Genomic DNA, 25,946 nt, shown 5'->3' with positions numbered 1-25,946 from the left:
ATTGTCCATAGAACTCGGTAAACGCCACTGTCTAGGGTCACTTGGAGAGGTGCTCCTAGACAAGGAGAAGTCCTCTCCAAAACTTTCAGTTCTGGTGACTCTCTCTCACAAGGGTCATACTGTCTGTGCCTGCATTTTTGGACTCTGGGTCAGCCGGTAACTTCATTCAGCAAGCTCTGGTCCATCAGTACCGGCTTCCTACCATCCGTCTAGAAAGGCCTCTGTCAGTGGCTTCCGTAAATGGACTGCCACTTCCCGAACCTGTGCTTTCTGTTACTATGCCCCTTAAGTTGCAAATCGGGGTTCTGGATTCAGAGATGTTCTGCTTCTATGTGCTGCCAGCGTCCATGAATCCGGTTATCCTTGGTCTTCGCTGGCTGCGTCAGCACACTCCAGTTCTGGACTGGCACTCCGGTAAGATTCTGCATTGGGGATCATCCTGCCTGTCCACCTGCTTATCAGAGGTCCGACCTGCTTCCTCGCCTACTGTACCTGTAGACCTGCCTGGACTTCCGCAGCAGTTTTGCGGATTTCTTCAATAACAAAGAGGCTGAGACCCTGCCTCCTCATTGTCCTTATGATTGTCCGATTGACCTTCTGCCTGGTGCCACTCCTCCTCATGGTCGAGTCTACCCACTCTCACTTCCTGAGTCCCAAGCGATGTCTGATTACATTAAGGAGAATCTCGAGAGGGGGTTTATCTGGAAATCTATTTCAGCAGCCGGTGCCGAGTTCTTCTTTGTTCAGAAAAAAAGATGGATCCTTACAGCTCTGTATCGACTATCGAGGTCTGAATATGGTCACAGTCAAGAATCGATACCCTCTTCCTCTAATCTCCGAACTCTTTGACAGGATCCGGGGGCCGGGGCGCTAAGGTCTTCACAAAATTTGACCTGCGTGGCACATACAATCTTATCCACATTCGAAAGGGCGAGACTGGATTTCTATTGGTAAAATGATTCCAGTGTTAGGCTACATGCACACGACCGTATGTGTTTTGCAGTCCGCAAATTGCGGATCCGCAAAAAAAAACGGATGACGTTCCATATGGCATCCGTTTTTTTTGAGGATCCGTTTTTTTTGCTGATCCGATGTAATAATGCCTATCCTTGTCCGCAAACTAGAAAAAAATAGGACATGCACAATTTTTTTTGCGAAGCAATGGAACGGACATACTGATGCGGACAGCACACGGTGTGCTGTCCGTGTTTTTTGCGGACCCATTGAAATGAATGGGTCCGCATTCTATCCGCAAAAAAAACAGAACGGACACGGAAACAAAATACGGTCGTGTGCATGAGGCCTTAAAGACATTTTCCTGGCTTTTGATATTGATGACTTATCTTCAGGATAGGTAATTAATGTGTGATCGGTAAGGGTCTGACACCCTGCACCCTCACTGATCAGCTGTTCCTTGCAGCCTCCGGTGCTAGTACTGGCTTCTGAATGGAATAGGAAGCACAGCTCCGTTCAAAGTGAAGTGGCCGTCCTGGGTTACTGCAGCTCATTTCCCACTGAAGTGAATGGGAGCTAAGCTGCTGTAACCAGGCACGGCCACTACACTTTGAACGGCACTGTGCTTCCTGTTCCATTCACAATGCTAGTTCCATTGCAGAATAGGTCATCAATATGGGAAAACTGGACAACCCCTATAATGCAATTGAGCTGAGGTTGACAATGTATAAACTTCTAGGGGTGCTCAGTAAATGATGAAACAATCAAGATGGTGCCCCCTTTATTTTGGGTTCTGCAGAAGGGTATACACTCACCTAAAGAATTATTAGGAACACCTGTTCTATTTCTCATTAATGCAATTATCTAGTCAACCAATCACATGGCAGTTGCTTCAATGCATTTAGGGGTGTGGTCCTGGTCAAGACAATCTCCTGAACTCCAAACTGAATGTCAGAATGGGAAAGAAAGGCGATTTAAGCAATTTTGAGTGTGGCATGGTTGTTGGTGCCAGACGGGCCGTTCTGAGTATTTCACAATCTGCTCAGTTACTGGGATTTTCACGCACAACCATTTCTAGGGTTTACAAAGAATGGTGTGAAAAGGGAAAAACATCCAGTATGCAGCAGTCCTGTGGGCAAAAATGCCTTGTGGATGCTAGAGGTCAAAGGAGAATGGGCCGACTGATTCAAGCTGATAGAAGAGCAACGTTGACTGAAATAACCACTCGTTACAACCGAGGTATGCAGCAAAGCATTTGTGAAGCCACAACACGCACAACCTTGAGGCGGATGGGCTACAACAGCAGAAGACCCCACCGGGTACCACTCATCTCCACTACAAATAGGAATAGGAAAAAAAATTGCAACCAATTAGAGCAGGGGTGCACAACCTGCGGCCCGAGGGCCACATGCGGCCCTCAATACCATTCTATGCGGCCCCCAACCATCTGGTAGCAAACATGTATGTCTATGTCTTGTGGCTACTCACATGAATCTTTCATATATTGTCCCATTAGATGGGAGTACTAGAAGAGTAACTAGACATTTATGATATATACTGTATGTTCAATATGCCATAAATATAGTATTTCACATGGTAATACACCTTTAAAGTTTATTTTCGGCCCTTGGAATTGGTTCAGGTTGACAATGTGGCCCCCAACCAGAAAAGGTTGTGCACCCCTGAATTAGAGTCTACCTTTCATTTTTCAGAGCTCCTTTGGAAAATGAAAAGATCAATCTGATTGGCTGCTATGAGCAACTAAGCCAGTTTTCCTTTGCACCAGATTTGATAAATCTCCCACAACGTGTAGCATGGGCAGTATGTGGTCGGACATTATAGTGTCTCCTGACAAAGTCAAAAAAGCAGTAGGACTGGTTCCACAATGTCCTGGACATACCGAATTCTCACCACAAATACCAGATGGGAACAGCCATGGAAGCTAATGGCTCCCCACACCATGACACCTGATAGTGGTCCTGTGTGTGTCCGCACTACGTATAACGGCAGTAGATGCTCTCCAGATCTCCTGGGAACTCTAATACGGTCATCATTAGTACCAAGGCAGAACCTGCTTTCATCACTGAACATTATTGTTTACCATTGATGGACAAATCAGAGTTTTCAGGAGGGCTGGAGACCACCTACTACCATCATGCATAGTGCCTAGACACACAGGACCAACACTAGGTGTCTCTATTTATTTTCTGATAGTGTATTTCCCTAAGGTCCCTTTCACACAGGCAAGAATTCCACGCGGGTGCATCCGGACCTATTCACTTCAATGGGGCTGTTCAGATGAGCGGTGATTTTCACGCATCACTTGTGTGTTGCGTGAAAATCGCAGTATGTTCTATATTCTGTGTTTTTCACGCAACGCAGGCCTCATAGAAATGAATGGGGATGCGTGAAAATCGCATAGCATCCGCAAGCAAGTGCGGATGCAATGCGATTTTCACGCATGGTTGCTTAGGAGATAAGGGATGAGTTACCCGGGACCCCATTTACTTTATTATTTTCCATTATAACATGGTTATAAGGGAAAATAATAGCATTCTTAATACAGAATGCTAAGTAAAAGGTCCATTGTGGGGTTAAAAATAAAAAAAAGTAACTCACTCCATCCACTTGATCGCGCAGCCGAGCTGGTCTTCTCTCTTCTTTTTCTTGCAGGACCTGGCTGGAAAAGGACCTTCGCTGACGTCATCGCGCTCACCACGTAGTGAGCGCGGTGACGTCAGCGCAGGTCCTGCTGAATGAAGATAGAAGATTGATAATGACGTCACCGAAGGTCCTTTTCCAGCCAGGTCCTGAAAGAAGAAGAAGAAAGAAGACCAGCCCGGCTGTGCAATCAAGTGGAGGAGGTGAGTTATTTTTTTTTATTTTTAACCCCACAATGGACCTTTTACTTAGCATTCTGTATTAAAGAATGCTATTATTTTCCATTATAACCAAGTTATAATGGAAAATAATAAAATATACAGAACACCAATCCCAAACCTGAACTTCAGTGAAGAAGTCCGTGTTCGGGTCTGGGTACCACAGTCAGTTTTTTATCACGCGCGTGCAAAACGTATTGCACCCGCGCAATAAAAACTGAACATCGGAATGCAATCGCAGTCAAAACTGACTGCAATTGCGTACCTACTCGCACGATTTTCCCTGATCGCAGACGCAACGCATCTGGACCTAATCCGGACACGCTCGTCTGCAAGGGGCCTAAATCTCCCGAAAAACTCAGATGCAATAACTAAATCTAAATCTTAGTCTATAAATTCACGGTTGGTAATGTCCCTTCTATTTTAAAGATACCTTTTTCCTCACATTTATTAATTTTGTTCTCTTCACATTCTCTATATCTCGTCCGAACTCTTTGAACCTTGAGATCTCTTCCCTCCCTTTTTCTTGATTCTCCATTTGATAAGTGCTAGGAAATTGGTCTCTGGAATAGATGCCTTATCCTCTAGGCCAGGGCTGGCCAACCTGTGGCTCTCCAGCTGTTGTAAAACTACAACTCCCACCATGCCCTGCTGTAGGCTGATAGCTGTAGGCAGTCTGGTCATGCTGGGAGTTGTAGTTTCGCAACAGCTGGAGAGCCGCAGGTTGGCCAGCCCTGCTCTAGGCCTTTGCGGCCCATGGTAAAGTGTCATGCCTTCTTCTTTTTCCTCCCTTGTTGAATCAGCCAGCTAAGCACATCGAGGCCCTAAGGGTAAGACTGAGTGTACACGAGACTATACATCATCATCATCATCATCATCATCATCATCAACTGAGTAGAAGGACTTACATCTGCATGTATTTACTGAAGCCTATGATTAGTCATCAAGCATGTTAGAAAGAGGAAGAGGTGAGGACCGTGTGTCACTGAAAGTACCAGGAATGCAGTTCTCAGGACACAAGCTGACTTTAAAGAACATAATACATTATGACCTTGGCCTGTGGGTTTGCATCATACCATGTGTCAATTTGGTGTAACTGGGGTGTAATTGTGAAGCATTGTTCCCGATCGTCTCCCTGTGTAAACATGCCATCAGTCACCCCACCCGACATTCTACCTGTTTGGTGATTGCACCTCCTTCTTGGTGCAATCAAGGGTTGTGCGGATGAGAATGGGGGACAAACAATTATAGTTACCAACTTACGATCATTTATCCCCCATTCCGCTTGCATCGGGCCGTGTGAAAGGCCTTTTATACGACTGCCAATCAAACTGGTATACCATCGATTGGTGCCGGTTGGGGGCAGTAATTGTCCTGTGTAAAAGAGGTCCTTTTTTTATCCTTTATTGATGGAGCTCCTGGATACTGTAGCAGCCAATTGAAATGATTATCTAGTTAATACTAGAAATGATAGGTGGCAGGGGCGTAGCTAAAGGCTCATGGGCCCTGGTGCAAGAGTTCAGCTTGAGACCCCCTTCCCTCAGTGCTTTGTGGCCAGGGGCAGGGAAGCACATAGCCTGAGGCAGAAATTGAAACAGGACCCTCCCTCATGCCAAATTCTTCACCTAACCCCTTCCCTCCAGTCAGAGGTGTAACTTGAACAACATGCACTTTCTATAATACTTGTGTCTTCATATGCGGCACAAGGGTCGTTGGGCCCCCTCAGGCTCCTGGGCCCGGTAGCAACTGCTACCACTGCACCCCCTATAGCTACGCCCCTGATAGGTGGCATTATGAGGCCAGGCACGTGGGCAAAAATGGATAAGGGAATGGCTGGTTTTGCAGAGTGGGTACAGAGCAGCACAGACAGAGGTACTGACGGCAGCAGGAGGGAGGCGCAGTGAGACACGGAGCTCCACAAAGGTATTTTAATGAGCTGCTGTCATGTTACCGCAGCCAGAATAGTGATGAGGTTCTATGGAATTAACCCCGAGATTTAGTTTCATTGGATTGAACATCAATCAGGTCCCTAAATGGAACTAAGGCTACTTTCACACTGGCGTTTTGGTTTCCGTTTGCGAGATCCGTTCAGGGCTCTGACAAGCGGTCCAAAACGGATCAGTTTTGCCCTTAATGCGTTCTGAATGGAAAAGGATCCGCTCAGAATGCATCAGTTTGGACGCCAAAACACTGCCTGCAGCATTTTGCTGTCCGCCTGACGAAGCGGAGCCAAACGGATCCGTCCCGACACACAATGTAAGTCAATGGGGACAGATCCGTTTTCTCTGACACAATCTGGCACAATAGAAAACAATAGAAAACGGATCCGTCCCCCATTGACTTTCAATGGTGTTCAAGACGGATCCGTCATGGCTACAGAAGACATAATACAACCGTATCCGTTCATGACGGATGCAAGCGGTTGTATTATTGTAACGGAAGCGTTTTTGCAGATCCATGACAGATCCGTGAAAGTAGCCTAAGGCTGTGAATATGCCGGCCACAGATGTGAGAGATGGATGGCGGATCTGGAGTGAAATACACAACAAATACAACTCACTGCAGAAAAAAACGGATTCACGGCGCAGATTTACTATTGAAGATGCCCCAGAACTCTGATGCAATTTGCTCCAAGTGACTTACTGCACATGGACCATATTTATTAGGTGTTTTAGACACTTTTTACGCCTAGTTCAACAAGGGGGTGTGAATTCTTGGGAACTGGACGTGGCTTAAATGCGACATTGTGCACAAAGGTGTGCCAAAAATGTGTCAGATTATTTTTTTTTTGCCAAAAGCTAAGTGAACACATACTGTAGGTGGTGTGATGTTAGACTAGCCCCAACCACTGTGATTAATCTGGGGCAGTTTAAAGGGGTTGTCCCACAAAAACTCTTTGGCATTTTTCAAACCAGCACCTGGATCCGAATACTTTTGTAATTGCATGTAATTAAAAGTGTTGTATAGCCGATGAGTTATTGAGTGAAATCTACCTATACAGCGCCACCTGCTGTTTGTTCATTTCCTTTCCTCTCTGTCCACCTCAGTACCATTGCTGAGGTGGACAGACGCGTTCAGTTCCATCGTCCATCTGTCACCAGCCATATCTACTGTTAGAAACTTCATTTTTTACAACAATCATGCGGTAATCCCTTTAAAGGGCTTGTCTCACTTCAGCAAATAGCATTTATCATGTAGACAAAGCACTTACTAATGTATTGTGTGTTGTGGTTGGATTCACAACACATATTGTTTCCCATGCGGGCGTCAGGGAGCCGCTATCTAATAGCGGGAGACTCCCTGAACGTCCGGGAGACTTGAGATCCCTGGTATACAAGCACGACCACCGCTGCTGGACTGCATGGTGGTCATAACCCCTGGATACAAGCAGTGTATAATGTGATGGCAAAATGAATCCAGCCAGCAAAGGAGACAATATAGACAATCACAATACATTAGTAACTGCCTTGTATTAACTTTCTCCACATGGAAAATGCTATTTGCTGAAGTGAGACAAGCGCTTTATGACTGGGGGGGGGGGGGGGGGGTATTATTATGCCCTGCATTCCAGAATTCTGGATTTAAAACTTTGACCAAAGTCCCCCCCCTACCCTGCATGTGCATGCGGCTATGGTGTGTGCATAAACCAGTCCTGTACAGATGTAGTGGTGCCGACTGTTATTAGGCACAAGTGAACAGACGCTCCCAATATCTGTCAGATCATCAGCAGAAATGAGGGCTACAGTAACATGCAGCAATCACCTCCGCTGTATGGGGACAAGTGATCGATAAAACCATCACTTCTCCCTGTAAAGAATCATTATTCGTGCTCAGACTGACGGAATGACCTGCAGCAAGGAAACAATGATTTTCAAGGCTGGTGGAACAACAGGATCACCCGATGAAAGTTCATTGGGTAATTGCCGGCAGATTATCGGGAAAGAGCGTTTCTACAAGTGTTCATTCCCGATAATTCGTCTGATATTCGATCCTTGAAAAAGGACCCTAAGGCCCCTTCCACACGAGCGTGACGGATTAGGTCCGGATGCGTTCAGGGTGCGTTTAGTGAAACTCGCACCATTTTGCAAGCAAGTTCAGTCAGTTTTGTCTGCGATTGCGTTCAGTTGTTCAGTGTTTTTTCAGCGCGAATGCAATGAGTTTTTTACGCGCGTGATAAAAAAACTGAAGGTTTACAAACAACATCTCCTAGCAACCATCATTGAAAAACGCATTGCATCCGCGCTCGCTTCCGGATGCAATGCGTTTTTCACTGAAGCCCCATTCACTACTATGAGGCCGGGGCTGCGTGAAAAATGCAGAATATAGAACATGCTGCGTTTTTCACGCAACGCAAAACTGATGCGTGAAAAAAAAAAAAACGCTCATGTACACAGACCCATTGAAATGAATGGGTCAGGATTCAGTGCGGGTGCTATGCGTTCACGTCACACATTAAACCCGCGCGGGAAACTGGCTCGTGTGAAAGGGACCTAAGTGTCCATGTGGTAATACAATAATCATTGGCTTTTATGGAGATTAACAAGAAATAGGGAGGATCAAATAAAACAAACGTATCTTGTGTAAAATTCACTGTCCCACTGCACGATCTATCCTTATTGTAACCTACACGTATAATATAACACCGCCAGAAGACAGATATGCATATCCGCAGCAATATCAGCACTCTTCTCCAACATAAAAACGGGCACAAACAGTTTGCTGATTGTGAGTGTTTATTTTGTGCGGATTCTCGTGTGGAAAAAACGCAGGGTACACGCTCATGTACATTTAACTCCTGTCAATTATTTTCTTTTTTATCCCTGTAGCAATCGACCCGCCGTGCAGATTTAGAAACCCACCCAATGTGAATTGTTTGTGCGATTTTTGGTGCAATGCAAGGGTGAGATCTGCATCAAATCCACACCAAAAAACTGTGGTTTTTGGTGCACAAATGCCTAGAAATCTGCACGGAAATTCGGTTACACGACCCGCACCTGTGTGCAGGTACACTTCACACAGCGCAGGTCTGTATGCAGAAAAACTGCATGAAATTCGTACCAAAACCGCACAAAAAATTCAAATAAAGCTGCATTATTTATTGAAGTTTTGTGTGGTTTTTGCTGTGGATTTTCGTGTTGAAGTCCTATGGAGAAGATCGGCGGAATTACACAAACGCTGACATGCTGTGGATTTTGTCTAATCTCATACACTTTCCTGGTACTGGATGATACTGTGGTTTTTCCACCCGGGACAAAAATAAATAAATACACTCGGAATCTGCATCATGTGCAGGTCGCCTTAGGACCTCGCCACCCGGTCAGGTTTCTGCATGGAAGCCAAAACCAGGAGCTAATACAAACCAAAGGAGAAGTCCTATCTGTCCATTATACTTTCTCACCTTTTATCATCCACTCCTGGCTGTACCCTAATGTGTTTTAATTGGGCCGTATGACCTGTGCCAGGACAATGTAGCTGCCTATCCAGCAATGGATCCAGCCCCAGTAACTGTAGCAGAATGTGGTCCCATCTCCAAAGCGTACCTGGACCTGAGGTGTTACTATTTAGGCCTCTTTCACATGGGCGTGTGTGCCCCGTGGTCATGCTGGGGGCCGCAATGCACGAGCACAGTCCGTGGGGCAGCCGCAGCGGATCGCGGACCCATTCACTTCAAAAAGATAGGACATGTTCTATCTTTTTGCGCAACGGAAGTACGGGACGAAACCCCACGGAAGCACTCCGTAGGGTTCCGTTCCGCACCATTCCGCATCTCCGGAACCATTGAAGCGAATGGGTCCGCATCCGTGATGCGGAATGCCCATGGAACGGCACCCGTGTATGGCGGATCGGGGCGCACGCGCCCGTGTGAAAGAGACCTTAACAGGGGATTTAATAGTAAATATTGAATCTATTTCCAAATCCTATTAAAATAAACATTGATATAGCAGCGAAAAAAAAGTGGGGTCAACCTCCACCCCTGCTGTATAATTAAAGCATGGAATTAGACCAGTTTCATATCTCAACCCACCTGCTTTCCAGCTTGTTACAACAGCCATAAAGCCTATCAATGCAAAAAGGGAAAAAAAAAAATTAAAATATATATATATATAAAAACATACATCAACATAAATACCAACAAAGAAAAATAGAAGCTAAAGTTCCTCATCCTGTGCACCGCGTTTCCAGTCTCTTACTAGAAAGCAGCAGCTCTCCAAACTAACTGGAATGAATCCTTCTAAGTGGCCCCAGCTCCTGGGAATGTCGCTGGCCAGAGTCTGGCAGGCAACCACAGCAGCGTTTCCCCATCACCTACACAAAGCGAAGGGAGCTGCGTCGTGTTCCAGCCCGTCCTTTCAGTAGAGTTCACGTAGTGCAAGCTATTCGCCGCTTGTGGGAGAACTCCCCGTGAACCCTTCCCTACTAGACGAGGTCTGAATTCTACTCAGAAGTGCAGAAGACACAAGTAACTTAGCCAGGATCGCACACCAGGAGATCAGGTCTTGCAAGAAGCAGAAGTGCGCTCTCCGGTCTGGCTCGGATTTAAAGCGTGCGTCCGGAGACTTGGAAAGGCACCACGAGAAGTTTGTATCTGCAAGTGAGTGGTAAAGGGAGAGAGTCCAGCGAATTCCTCTGTTCACATGAACTCATTGGAGTAGAGATTAGAGAGGACCACTCCCTCCCTATTATAAATAGACTGCCGGTAGTGCCTGAGTGTGTACAGTGCTTCTCAGTACTCTGTGGACTAGGTGCAGAGGTTCTGTCCTCAACTCAACACTTGCTACAACCTCTATACAGTCTACTGTCTGTCCACTATGGATCTGTCTACCTCTTCCTCCTTGTGGGCCTATGGTTCTGTCTGGTTCTTCTTCTCCGTTTTGGTCTTTTTTAAATTTTCCCATTCTGACATGGTCCTAACACCTGCTCTGCTGGTGTATTTCTTCCTCCTGGTGATCTTTGAATGGTTCTGTCACCTGTATCTCCCAATCGTGCTGGGAATGGTCCTTCTCAGTTCTGCGTGTTGGTATGTCCTGAGCATCGCCTCTCCAAGGAGGATGATGCCGGTAGCGGGCAAGGCTGTATTCATTACAGGTAAGTGACCTGTGCAAAGGTGCTCAGTTCTCGGAACTTAAAGGGGGTGTCCAGAATTAGAAAAAAAGTAATGCATCTCTGCTTTCTTCCAGAAACACACCTGTCAATGGGTTGTATGTGGAGGTGCAGCTGAGCTCCACAGAAGGGAGTTAGGCTGAGCTGCAGTACTACACACAACCTGTGGACAGGTGTGGGGCTGTTTTTGGAAGAAAGCAGCCATGTTTATTATTATTATTATTATTATTAATTTTTATCATGGGCAACCCCTTTAAATGGAAATTGCCACATTGAACATAATGTCTGATAATGTTATAGAGCAGGAGGAGCTGAGCAGATTGATGTATAGTTTTGTGGGGAATGATTCAGTATAACTTGTATTGTCTAAATAGGAGAGTCTTTCAATCACTATAGAGGACCGCCCACTGGACTCTTAAACAAAGAAAGAGCAGAGGTTTAAATAAATAGGGGAGTCTTCCAATCACTATGTAGGACCGCCCACTGGACTCCTAAGCATAAAAAGTGTAGAGGTTTAAATGAATAGCAGAGTCTGCCAAAGACTATGTTGTACCACCTACTGGACTCCTAAGCATAAAAAGAGCAGAGTTCTAAATAAATAGGGGAGTCTTCCAATCACTATGTAGGACCGCCCACTGGACTCCTAAGCATAAAAAGTGTAGAGGTTTAAATGAATAGCAGAGTCTGCCAAAGACTATGTTGTACCACCTACTGGACTCCTAAGCATAGAAAGAGCAGAGTTCTAAATAAATAGGGGAGTCTTCCAATCATTATGTAGGACCGCCCACTGGACTCCTAAACATAGAAAGAGCTTTAAATGAATAGGGGAGACTTCCAATCACTATGTAGGACTGCCTACTGGACTCCTAAGAGCAGAGGTGTAAATGAATCAAATCCAAGTTAGGCTACATGCACACGACTGTTGTGTGTTTTGCGGTCCGCAAATTGCAGATCCGAAAAACACGGATGGCGTCCGTGTGCATTCCGCAATTTGCGGAACGGCGCGGACAGCCATTAATATAACTGCCTATTCTTGTCTGCAAAACGGACAAGAATATGACAGGTTATATATTTTTTTGCGGACCACGGAATGGAGCATGAAGTGCTGTCCGCATCTTTTGCGGCCCCGTTGAAGTGAATGGGACCGCATCCAAGCCACAAATACTGTGGCTCGGATGCGGTCCAAAACAACAGTCGTGTGCATGAGGCCTTAGGACTCTTTCACACAAACGTGTGCTCCCCGTGGCCGGATTGCGTCTTTACTGACCCTTCAAGTCAGAATTCTCCAAACAAGTCTTATCTTACATTAGGTTGCTGAACCATATAGTCAAAATGTACAATATAGGAATTCTGTACAGAAGACAGGCAGACGCAGTGATACAGTTATCGCATTTCTTAGTATGAACTGCGTTTCATCTGAAAAATTTATGGTTTTCGGATACTACGGTGGACATGGCAGCAGTTGGAACACGTTGGTGACTATTGATTTAGTTTGAATGTTTTTGTGTAAGCTCACTCAGCACATGGCTTTGTAAATACCCATCGACCAATTAAACGTATGCTGTAGGGGGCGTGACGTTCAAGTGAGAGTTCGGAATCCGTTTCTTTCGATTCTAGTTCTGCTACCTTGTATTGTAGACCGGTGTCGATTCAGTGAGACTTTACCTTGATGGTTATGGATATTTGCAGGACACCATGCTATTTGGGGACTAACAATAAGTGACTTTTATCTTGATATATTTATACAACAGATTTTCATATCAGTTTATATGTATATTGCAAGCTGTAATATGACAGTAAGGTCTCTTTCACACGAGCGTGACGGATTAGGTCCGGATGCGTTCAGGGTGCGTTCAGTGAAACTCGCACCATTTTGCAAGCAAGTTCAGTCAGTTTTGTCTGCGATTGGGTTCAGTTGTTTCCACGCGCGTGCAATGCATTTTGATGCGGTTTTTCACGCGCGTAATAAAAAACACTTCCCTAGCTCCTAGCAACCATCAGTGAAAAACGCACTGTATCCACACAGAAGGGAATGGCCTCATTCACTTCTATGGGGCCAGAGCTGCGTGAAAAAACGCAGAATATGGCCTCATGCACATGACCATTTTTTTTTGCGGTCCGCAAAAACGGGTTCCGTATTTCCGTGATCCGTGTCCGTTTTTTTTTCCGTGGGTCTTCCTTGATTTTTGGAGGATCCACGGACATGAAGGAAAAAGTCGTTTTGGTGTCCGCCTGGCCGTGCGGAGCCAAACGGAGCTTTGATAAATTCCCCCCATTGGGTTTCAGTTCAGTAGACCTTCCTATGGACTTCAGTTATGAATCATGCTATGCCTAGAGGTCTGTGGCTCACATCCATTGGTCACGTAGCTTTACTGTAGCTCATTCAAGTTAATAAGATTGAGCTGCAATACCAAGCACAGCCACTATACAATGTATAGCGCTGTGACACTGCTCATCCAAGTGATGTGTCCCCTTCAAACAGGTGATCGGTGCTGGGAATCAGACTCCCACCCTTCTGATATTGATGGACTATCCTGAGGAAAGGTCATCATTATTAAACTCCTCGAAAGCTCCTTTGAATGGCTTGGGCCATAGTTAAGAAATAGCTTAGATGTTATTTGATCTGCAGGGTGGAGGAGTTGCTCGCAACGTCTTAAAATGTATGTGAATGCCTGAGATGATGAATGCTTATTTTTCACATGAATAACCCATATACGGCTGTACTAAAGCCATTGTTGTGTATCCAGGAAATATTGCATTTATGAAAAGGTAACACATTCATTATGCGGTATTACATGTAAGACGATCGTGCTCACATATGCTTCAGTTTAGAGATTTCCACTTCACTAAATTAATTTCAATGAGAGAGAAATGATAGAACATAGATATGACCATGAACATGTAATACTATTCTAGCAGCGGGTCTGAAATAACCAGAACTATTTACCATTAATAATACAAACCAGCTTGGCACTAAAAGCAACCATTGATTGTATACAAAAACTTATAATGAATTCCCACTTCTAAGAGAGCTGTGTGCAGGACGCTATACTACGCCCATACAACAGAGCCGCAGGGATCCCGTATACTTCCGCATAATGTTCCGATGGGGGCTGTAGTTGGGAAATAATTTCTCCTAGAAGCAATGCTAAAGGAGACCATGCACTTTAGATAAAAGTAGGGCCCTGAGAATAATTTCCTATGGTGGGCCTAAGGAACCTCAGTCTGACTGTGGTCATGAGCCTATGAGAGGACAGCTCAATGTCGCAAGACTCTCCGTGTCCCCATTGCCTAAAAAAAAATGCAATTTTATTAATATGCAAATGACCTTACTGGAGCACCAAGGGGACAACCAGAGCCCTCAGAGAACCACTTTGTACACACCCTTTCAGCTTCAGGTCCTCCACCCTTCCCCTGGATCGATAGGCTAGGTATCTCGTCTAGTTCTGTCTTCTTGTACTTGGAGAGCAGCAAGCACCGAGACTTTTAATTTCACGCCTGCGCTGTATCTTCTGGTCTTAGCACTTGCTCAGGATATCTCCTGCTGTGCTCTAAGCTATGCAGATTCCAACTGTGCAAGCACTGAGACCGGGAGAGAGCCTGAAATAATAGGGCTTGGCATTTGGAGAGCAGCAGGCACAAGAAAACAAGACTAGATGGGAAATATTGCCCTGTCTATCCAGGGGAAGGAACTGAATCTGAAGGGGTGTGTATAAACTGGTGCTCCAAGGGCTCTAGCTGGTCCCTCGGTGCTCCAGTAAGGTTATTTGCATATGAATAAAAATTCATTTTTCTCACCAAAGGGGACACAGGGAGTCTTCCAACATAGAGCTGTCCTTTCATAAGCTTGTGACCAGGGTCAGACTCGGGTTCCCTGAGCCCACTTTAGGAAATTATTCTCAGGGCCCAACCCCCACTTCATCAATAAACTCTAATAGGTTTAGATTAAAACAAATCAAATCAATTTATTGCCTCCAAAGGCAGCTCCAAATGTTTTTTTTTTTCTCCCTGACCTTTGGGCCCACCAGAGGATCCTCTAGTACTCTAGTCCGCCAGTCCAGCCCTGCTTGTGGCCTTTGAGGGTGAACAACGCCATCAGCCGCCACACCACAGTATTTATCTGTATCTCCACCGTGAGGGTGGCGATACAGTTGAATATGGAATGGCCCCATATCAGTGCCCTACCAAACAGCAATAAAATATTTTGTACTAAGTGTTGAAAGGATAGACAGAGTCGCACTAGCCCTCCAGAGTACCAGAGGATTCGCCAGAGGGTCCAAGCTCAGACAATGATGAACCCCTATTAAAACAGGACCATTAAAGGGGTTGTCTGGGTTCACAGCTGAACCTGGACATATTCTCATTATCACCCAGGCAGCACCCCTGATATGAGCATTTCAGGCTCCAATGCACTTCTTTGCCCTGTGCTGAATCGCGCAAGGCGAGAGCTCTTTTTGGAGATCCGGTGACGTACCATGTTCTTCATGGGGTCATCTAGTCTCAGCGTTGGATTGAAGTCTCTTGGGCCCTCCAGAGGAAATTATTCTGAGGGCCTATCCTCTGTGTATATAGGGCCTTAAAGGGGTTGTCCGGGTTCAGAGCTGAACCCGTATATATATCCCCATTTTCACCCAGGCAGCCCACTTGATATGAGCATTGGAGGATTTCATGAATTGCGCAGGGCAACATTTTTTTTTTGGGGAGATCTGGTGGTGTTTCCGGGCTCTCCATGGGGAAAGCTAGGTGGAGGCTTCCGCCTAGCAGTGAGCCCGGTGAAGTCACTGGCACTAATGGGCGGACTTTAGCGATGCCTTAGCCTGTAAAATGGCTAGGGCAGCTCTAAAGCCCGCTCATCAGAGCTGGTGACCTCACCGGGAACACTGCTAGGCGGAAGCCTCCACCTAGCAGTGTAAAAATATATTTAAAAAAAGGCCTTGCACTGTGCGATTCAGCATAGGGCAAGGGAGAGCATCAGAGCATGAAATGCTCAGATGCTCATGTCAGGGGGGCTGCCTGGGTGAAAATGGGGATATGTCCAGGTTCAGCTCTGAACCCGGACAACCTCTTTAAGGTCCAATATACACAGAGGATGGGCCCTCAGAATCATTTCCACTGGAGGGCCCAAGAGACTTCAATTTGACTCTGAGACTAGATGACCCTTTTGCACCAATGTTTGGGGTAAGACCCATGCAATTGCAGGAGAGTATCCCAACACCTATAAGAAAAAGTACCACAAGCACTGGCTTTGATATGCTCCGCTTTCATAGCTTTATCTGCCCCCTTGTGAGCTACATGTATCATATACCAGATGAAATTTGAAAAGCGTCATAATAGTTGAAGGCAACGTTCCAACATGATCACAGTAACTCTTACATAACTTTTATCCCTCTCTGGAATATATAACCGGCACTAAAGCAGAAATTCACTGTACCAAAAAATGAGCAACAGTTCACTAGATGCAATATGGACTACGTTTGGTGAGCCAAGATCATTTATGATCCCTAATGGAATTGTATGGAGATGGAGAGGCCTGGCTGTGAAGTCAAACTCATAAAATCTGTTCAGATGGGGCCAAAGTTACCACCTGCCTTCCATGATCCCTGCTCTGTGCAATGTTTTATTTGCAGGCGGTTTCCTAAAAAAGAAAAAAAGGCTTCCCTCCGAGCAAATAAAATTGTAGGCATTTTTTAAGTTGTATTAATCATTTTATATCACTTTTATTATAATTATTTCAATATGCATGAAGCAGTAAACTCCCTAGAGGTTTACTGTTGGAAATGTCTCAAGTAATCACAGTCACTGTGAACAAAAATGGAATATAACAATCTGCGGCACGAGCTCTTCATACAAGTGGATTCAGCATCCATGTTCCTCCTACTTCAGCTGTACAAGCAGTGGAGGCAGGACGACCCAGACAAATAGCCCTGCCCAACTTTCAGAGGCTGTAAGGAGTCTTTGCTCTTCTCTAAAGGGTCACAGCTTGGCCCCTCCCCTTTTGGAGGCTGCTGTCAGCTCTAAGGAGTCCCTACTCTTGTCAAGGAACTCCACACTCTGACATGAAGTAGGATGGGCCTTCAGCACTACTGATAGTACCTGGGGACATCCCTCTACCTTTAATCTTTTTTTCCAAGACTTGCTGTAGGAGAGGCAGAAACCTTACCAGTTGAAGACTATGGACACCTTCAGGGGAATTATTTTTATGATTGCATTTTAGTCAATAATTTTTTCAATTGGTCTCTATTTAAAATGTTCAGCCACATGGCACCCTACTCCGCCTGACCATGGTTTCGCCAATCGCGACTTCTTCCAGGGCTGTGCCTAGTGTACAATGTTATACAGTTTATACTCTCGCATCATAAAAAGCTTTGATACAAATTAAAATAAAACTAAACAAACAAATAATAAATAAATATTGATCATATTCGACTGAGATCAAGTGCACAGTCGCCGAGTCACTGAGCTACTGCGCGGGAGCGAGTTTACAGGACTAGACGAGATTAGTGTTTAACAAATCGAACGCCACGAAGTGGAATTCGATCCGAATTTGAGGGAAAATTCGATTCCCAAAAAGCAAACAAAAAAAAAATCCTACTTACCTCAACCGTTTGAGTGCAAAGAGCTGGGCGCTGCCATCTTGATTGATTGAAGATCTCGCACGAAATCCCGTGCCTGGTGACATGACGTCACCACGCCGCCTGACGTGATGACATCCTCACGGGCCACACGAGATTAGATTTTCAATCAAGATGGCGGCGGCCGGATCTTCACGATCAGATAAGTATGATTTTATCAACTTTTTTTTATTTTACACTGTATTATTTCTATCAGATGCCACAATCGCGTATGAACGTGGCATCTGAGGGGTGCAATGACGGGGGGGGGGGGGAAAGCAATCGAAGCTCCCTGTCACCCACTACTTACTGGCGAAGCAGCCGAATAGAATTTTCCAATACTTCGCTCATCTCTAGACGCGATGTTTAACCCTGTCAGTCACAGGGGAGCGGAGGTGCACAGATGAGATAGGCGTTACAATTGCAGTGCTCCAAGGCTTCTGGCCAGCCCCTTGGTGCTCAAAAGAGTTCATTTGCATAGTAGGAAAAAAGCAACTACATTGGGAACATTTCTACCTACAAAGATACCAAAGGTGTCATTGTAATCAGCATGACCAGGCAATGGTTTAGTAGGACTGATCATTCTGACAGATGTTCTTTAATCAAAATTAGCAATGAGTAATATAGAGATTTGAGTTTCTTCAGATCTTTGTATCTAATGATTTTATTTTACAGCATTTCTCTCTAAGGCCTCGTTCACATTTCCATTTTTCAACTGACGTGTGCTGTCCGTATTTTCTGCGGACAGCCGACGTACCCATTGATTTAAATGTGTCTGTTCACATTTCAGCATTTATTTTTTTTACTATAAAAAAAATCACGGGGACATGCACTACTTTGATCCGTGATGAGGACCAAGCACGCCCATTAAAGTCTATGGGTCCATGAAAATCACTGAAACGCGTCCGTATTGCGTCCGTTTTTCACTGAAGACTAATAGCAGATTCTTTGGAAATGAATTTTCAGCTGAGCAACGTCAGTGAATTAGGGATGACACATGAATGGTAAAAACGGACACACGGACCAACCACGGATCCTTCACGGTCAGCTTCACGGATGAAACACATACCCTTTTTTCACAGACACTGACACGGAAATGTGAACGAGGCCTAAGGCTGTAATGCTTGACACACCCAATAGTAACAGCAGTATTTATAGCCTAGGTGTTGCATATCAAATTCCAGGCAGAGGTTGTTGATCTAGTTGGCACACAGCCAGTATGGTCTACTTCCCACTGGGTCCTGAACTACACTGCTGCTGCAGGAACACAAGCTTGTAGATCTGAGATCTATAGTAATTGCATGTGAGCAGTAAAATAGAAGATCCGGACCAGCTGCTAAACCCTTCCATACCCAGGTCTACTCACATCATCACATCATAAGGTGTTACCTAATATTTCCCTAAATCCTAACAGTACATTTCTGCATTAAAGGGATTGAAGGCTTTCTAACGACCCATTAAATATGTCAATTATAGGACGCTAGAACAGACTGCAGAGGTAGTGCTTCTTTTTTGAGGACAGGAACAAGTTGTCAATGTCATGTACCATTAGTCATTGGCCCTGAGTCCTGGATTCAGTTTCCTCCTTATCTGATGTAAAAGTACATTTGTCAAGGGGATGTACCAAAACGACTTGGTTTTATAAGGTCTCCGTACGTTCTCACAACATAATATAAGATATCTTATCAGAGAAAAGTGCCTTGTTCTAGAGTTAGGCTCCATTCACACGTCCGCAATTCTGTTCCGCATTCTGCGGAACGGAATTGCGGACCCATTCATTTTTATGGGGCCACACGATCTGCTGTCCGGATCTGGAAATGTGGATCCGCACTTCCGGGTCCGCAATTCCGTTCCCGAAAAAAATAGAACATGTCCTATTAGGCATTTTCTATTAAGTGCCGGCGATGTGCGGTCTGCAAAATGCGGAGCGCACATTGCCGGTGTCCGTGTTTTGCAGATCCGTGGATCCGCAAAACACATACGGATGTGTTAATGGACCCTTATCAGCTGCCCCCCTCTTTTCTAAACTAACTTTCTCTCTAAAATGTGTGATAAATACGTCTTGTGAGATCAGCATGGGCTGCCTGCTCACTGAAGGATCAGATAATATCATCCCATAGAACGCTGGGGAGAGTGCAGAGAGACCAAACAGCACAGACCTGAATCAGCAGCTAATACTAAGGCCTCTTGCACACTAACGTATTTTCATTCTGTTGTTGTTGTGTCTGGTTTTTTTGCGGACCGTATACGGAACCATTCCATTCAATGGTTCCACGCAAAAAACGGAAGGTACTCTGTGTGCATTCCATTTCCGTATTTCCGTTCCGCAAAAAAATTAGAACATGTCCTATTATTGTTCACATTTCGGACAAGGATAGGACTGTTCTATTAGGGGCCAGCTGTTCCGTTCCGCAAAATACCGAATGCACACGGATGTCATCCATATTTTTTGAGGATCAGTTTTTTGCGTACCGCAACATACGGTCGTGTGCAAGATGCCTAAGTGTCATATCTCATCAAGTGCTTTATTCACATCACTACTTCTCAGTACTTCTCTATAATGTGTCCTATATAGTTCTTCTGAGTGAGAGAGCGTTAGTGAGCAGAGTTAGAGAGAGTATACTCTATGGGCAGCTCAACCCAGAGACAACTGAGAATAATACATATAACCTGGCAGATTGTTCTGAAAAGTCATCTGAAACGATAGGTACGCTTCAATATAAATAGGACTCAGCTGAAGCTGATCTTGTGGCCACAGAAGATGCCTTTCCACCCATTGGATCTCTGATCAGCCATATTTACTGTTAGAAGTAGTGAAAGTTACAGGTAGAGAGATGCAGCACAAAGGACACTCCCCACGCCCTGAGAAAGGACACACCCCTGAGCTGTTCTAGGGAAAAATTCGAACCAGAAAAAACACACCCACTGGTCTGCTGCTCAGAAATATGATTTTGGTATACAAATCAATGATTCTTTCACCTGATGAACAAGCATTTGCGCATTCATCAGGTAATGGGTAGCATCTTTACGCAGGGCAATTATCAAGAACCAGCGTACGTATGAATGTTCGTTGCCAATAATCTGTCCGTGTAATGGGCCCATTCACACGACTGTATTTTATTTCCCTTCTGTTCTGCAATTTTGTGCATCGGATGCGGTCCCATTAATTTCAATAGGGCCATATAAGATGCGGACAGCACACTGTGCGCTGTCTGCATCCGCACGTCCGTTCTGCGCCCCTGCAAAAAAAGATAGAACATATCCTGTTCTTGTCCGTTTTGTGGACAAAAATAGGCATTTCTACCATAGGGAAGGACGTTCCAATCTGCAAAATGTGGAACGCACACGGCCGATGCCTGTGTATTGCGGACTCCCTGTGTGCGGCCCGAAATAAGGCCACGGCCGGGCAACGGCCATGTGCATGACCCTATGAGAGCTCATTACTGTCCACGCTATTCCAGTAATTGCTCTCTGTAAACACCATTTTAATTGTTGCATGTCTGTTGGCTGTATAAATGAAAAAGTTATGCAATGACTGGGGGAAAAAATGAAAATCGGACATTCCTTAGTACGTCACCGTCTCTGTCTAACAAAGCTAGAACCAGCCTTGTACCTCACATGGGTCCAGAGATCTCCTCATTCACTGCTCCAATTGCTCAGCTAGATTCTTTCCTTGTAACTTGCACAGTGTCTAACGGAAGATATGGCTGGTGGCAGTTGTAGATTTAAACTGAGCATGTGCGACCACCTCGGTGAGGTGGACAAGAAATAGGATAACAGCAGGTGGCGCTATACAGATACATTTTATTGAATAGCTCAGTGGCTATAGTAAATATTACATGCAATTAGAGATGAGTGAACTTTTGGAAAATTCGATTTGGCTGCTCCGCCTAATTTTACCCAAAAAAATTTGCTTCATGGCAAATTACTTAGTCACAAATCCATTTGGTTGCAATGGACCGGCCGCCGCCATCTTGCTTGAAGATCATGCGCAAAATCTCGCCAGGCCCGAGATGATGTTGTCACGCCGGCTGGCATGGTGACCTCATACGTCACCACGCACGGGATTTTGGCCAAGATCTTCCATCAAGATGGCTTGAATACTCATCCGAGTATTGATTATATAACTTTATTATTATCATCTTTATTATATAGTTATTTTCCATAACGATGTATCTTTGTAAGGTCTGATCACTGTCAGTACTAACAGCCCTGTCTACGCTGTAGTCTATCTCGTCTTACCGGACAGAGACCTTCCGATGTCAGGGCAATGTGACAGCATGGGATCATTTTAGATAACGTGCCGATACAAGTTTGAAGAAATGTCTGAAAGCGCAGAGTGTATACGCTGATTCAGTCGGGGACGGTATAATGGCTCGCCGCCAACCTGCTGTGTTTGCTGATCGTTTTTGGCTCCTTTCCAAAGGGTATTCTGTCTAGGAACTTGCTGTGAGAATATAATTGCTGCTGCGTTACAGATTCCAAGAATTCACTTCTGTTATAGCAGTGCCAAAGGACCTCCCCATTCATTTCTTACCGGAGGCAGCAGACCCTGCAGGTAGCGGAAGAAGGCCTGTCACATTTCCTGACATGTCTGTTGTAGTAACCACTTGCATTCTCTATGTAATGCCAAGCTATTCTTATAACTCCATGTTGTGCCAATCCTCAGTTCTTCCTTCTAGACGTTTATGAATGGATTTCCCGCACAGTCGGGGGTTTGCTCCTGCACAGTCGGATACTGACAGCAATGATTGGATGATGTCATGACACACCTTTATTGCAGACTGCTTCCAGCAGAAGTGTGGCAATAGTCACAACAGCCACTATGAAAAGTATGGTGTTCGGATTGCTAATCAGCCTGCTGCTAGGCCCTCTATTCGGCGGGAGTACCAAGAGTTAGGACCCCACCGATCTAACATTCATAGTCTATCCAAGGAAAAGGTCATCAATTTTACAAACCCCTTTAAGGAAGGCAGGCCGTGGGATTCAGAAACTCAGCGAAAGGTTACATGGCCATATCCCTGATGGCTTGGGGCAGTGAAGGGGTTAAAACGAATGTTTCACTTTACGAAATAATAATTCTTACCATTATTATTTAAAGAAAATTATCTTTTTTTTTTTAACTGTACGGTATTTTATTTTAAAATAATAATTATTAACCCTTTCAGGACCCTGCGATTTTTCCATTTCGAATTCCATTATTTTATTTATTTTCACTCTACCTTCCGAGAGCCATAACTTTTTTTATTTTTCCATTCACATAGCCATATGAGGGTTTTTTTTTTTTTGTTTTCTTTTGTAGGACAAGTTGTACTTTTTAAAGGCATCATTTGCAATTGTTTAAACTAATTACAGCGGCTCGCCTCCTCGGAGCTATGGCTATGGTCCTCTGCCAAATTGACTCACCCCGACAAAAATCTAGAATTATATTTAGCTAAGACAGGCACTCCTCCATCGAAACCATCCAAAGTAAATGTATCCGTCACACAAATATTTATTGCACAGTAATGTAGACAGTTTACATAAGGCTTCTTTAAAACTTTAAAAATGAAAAGAAATGAAAACTAATTTCCCCAAACAATAAGATCTGAGAGGTACAATGCCGGGGGGTGGGGGGGTGGCGGCGCTATCGCAGCTCCCTATCATTGCACTAGCTACAATTTTACCAAAAAAAATTTTTACAAAACAATTCGTCACAAACCGATTTTTTTGTAAAATTCTGCGAATCAGCTGAATCAAACTTTTCATAAATTCGCTCATCTCTAGTTATAATACAATGTCAAGAATGTATTTGGGTGCAGCTCCAGAACCTAACAATATATATTTATAATATATATTATATACGGTATATATACTCAGTAACCTTGTGTAGGTGTGCACCTTTTATGATATCGCCTTAGTTCTTGAGGTGGAGCCCATACTACTTCTGATTTCATCAGGAAGGGAGGGATGCCCCACTTATAATTATCATGTCAAGAGAACGCTCTGTACTGCAATTGTTTAGGCATTATCATCTGTGGTACAGAGCGTTCTGCCAACCTCCACCTCCTATGGAGGCTTCAGCTAATGAGCAGGCAGTTGCTGATCTGAGGCTTCAGCTTATCAGATGAAATCAGAGCTGTGTTCTTATTTCATAAAATAAGATCACTCAGTATATAAAATGTCAGAGAGAGGAAACCATGACAGAATTCTATTCAAATGTATGCGTTTATTTATAGCGTATTCTTATTGATATTACAAATATGGAACTACAACCCCAATTCCCCAAAACTGTTGGGATGCTTTATAAAATGTGAATAAATGCGAATAAAAATGGAATGCAATGATCAAGTTGTGAATGAGTTAATTTTTTTTTTCATGAAATGGTAATGTATATCACTTTCAACATCTGATATGTTGTGTTCTATGATCTATTGGTCTATAAGATTTGCAAATCACTGCAGTTTTTATTTAAATTGTACACAGTGTCCCAACTTTTTTTGGAATTGGGGACGTACGTTCTGATTCCTCAGAAGACTTGACTTGTTGTAGAAGCCAAAGTCATGGTCTTTACTAAGCAACTGTTAGTGACCCCAAAAAGGTGTTACAGAAAAAGTGCAAATAAAGTTTAAATTCAGCAGTATTCTTAAAGCAGATCTATCATCTGACAGTGCTTTTCTATGTTAGTATATGATGTAGAAAGGCCTGCTCTCCTATTAGCCCAAATGGCTCAACAAACACTGTTTTATTTGGTTAATAGCAGTCAGGCAGGAGGATATGGGGGAAACATAGGGAGCGCTCCCTTCATGGATACAGTGGACATCTTTGAAGTAAATATAATAGTTTTTTTTTATATATATATATACTTATTTCAAGCTAAGTGCTTCCTTAGCGAGATTGTAACAAAACATTGCTACGGAAATTCTATCTTCAGCATCTACTGAAAGCTGGCTATCTGTAAGATGCAGAAGCAGGTTTCTCAGCCTGCCCCTCCTCTCCCTATCCCAGCCCTGCCTCCTAAGTACTTATTATGATACTAAAAACCTAAGATTATTCAAGTGTCGATCTGCTGTTAACACTAATCACTGGCAGCATTGCTCCCCTATGTCTTCCAAGCATGTACCTGGTTAGCACTGGGAAGATAGAGAAGTGCTGCTGCCAGAGGTCAGTACTGACAGTTAGTGTACTGCCTTCAGGTATACCTATTATCAGTGTTGATCTCTGCAGCCCTGCTGCTCTCTATCTTCCCAGACCTGACCAGAGCTGGGACGATAAAGGGAAGCACTGCTGACTAAGAGTATACAGTGCTGGAAATGGACTGAGTTCCTGTATACTTACTGTCAGCGCTGGTAAAGCAGTGCTCCTCTCTATCTTTCCATTGCCAACCAGTACACATTTGGAAGATTGAAGAGTGCTGCTGCCAGTGATCAGGGATGGCAACAGATCGAATGTCCAGGGACACTTGGAAAATCATAGGAGATCATTTAATCTCCCCTGGTTGCTTCAGATGCACTGCAATTATTAAGAGGGACATGTCTCCTAATATTTGTGGCACATCTTTGTAGGTTCATGCGACAAAGCAGATATCTAGACCAATAAGGAAGCTGGTAAAGATCTCTGCTATAATCTAGGCCTGTTTCCTGGTATACCTTATAATATATGTAACAGGCCATGCAACTTTTTGGTGACACTTTTCTGGCACAGAGGGGTTGATAAATTTCCCCCTAAATTTTACTAACATATTTCACATGTAGGGAGGCAGAGCTGGGGAAGGAAGGTAGCAGTTGAGACAGGGAGAGAAGAGGCAGGCTGAGACGCCTGCCTCTGCATCTTACAAATAGTCATCTTCAGTATTCAATAGACACTGAAGATGGAATTTTAACAATTTTCTAATAAACTATATTACAAAAACACATTATACTAACCTTTGCTACACATTAGAATTTGAAATGTCAGTCACACTTAAAGTTAAAGAGGGGCTTGAATGCCTTGAAAAATATGTATGTACTAGGTTTCTGGAGAAGGAATAATGATCCAGGGATCCATATTTGGAGTTGAGCTCACCATTTCATTTCCCTATCATATGCTGACCCACACACACATAGAAAGTCAATTAACAGGTTCTTTTATTGCTACCTTCTTCAAAACAGACAGACGGGTGTGTGAAAGATTTATTAGTATTTTCTCTACACAGTCATGCATAATGCTAACACTGTTATTGTAGCATAGTAAAAAGGAACATAGTTTTGTAGACAGCAGATGTCAACAGCAAAGAGACAGTTAACATGATTCACTGATAAAACTTTAGGTGATATACAACGAGATTAAGGTAAGGTAAGGACGTCATGGGTGGGTTCAGCACGTACATGACTAGGGGTGAGGCCAGGTTCACACTTCTTAAATAGCATTAATATAAGAAATT

At 44.2% G+C, this 25,946-nt stretch overlaps 1 protein-coding gene across 1 annotated transcript in view; it reads left to right on the top strand.

Moving 5' to 3' along the window:
• The first annotated feature begins 10,553 nt into the window (after positions 1-10,553).
• HSD11B2 (hydroxysteroid 11-beta dehydrogenase 2) overlaps positions 10,554-25,946 on the top strand; it is a 30,865-nt gene continuing 15,472 nt past the window's right edge. Inside the window, exon 1 of the mRNA XM_040410110.1 lies at positions 10,554-10,919. Within this exon, the coding sequence (XP_040266044.1) occupies positions 10,643-10,919 (277 nt within the window). The 5' untranslated portion in view covers positions 10,554-10,642. The remainder of the gene's footprint in view (positions 10,920-25,946) is intronic.

This window comes from Bufo bufo, chromosome 10, assembly GCF_905171765.1.
Source record: "Bufo bufo chromosome 10, aBufBuf1.1, whole genome shotgun sequence".
Taxonomy (NCBI): Eukaryota; Metazoa; Chordata; class Amphibia; order Anura; family Bufonidae; genus Bufo; species Bufo bufo.
Note: the sequence above shows the minus strand (reverse complement) of the source record. Positions and strands in the feature narration are given on the sequence as shown.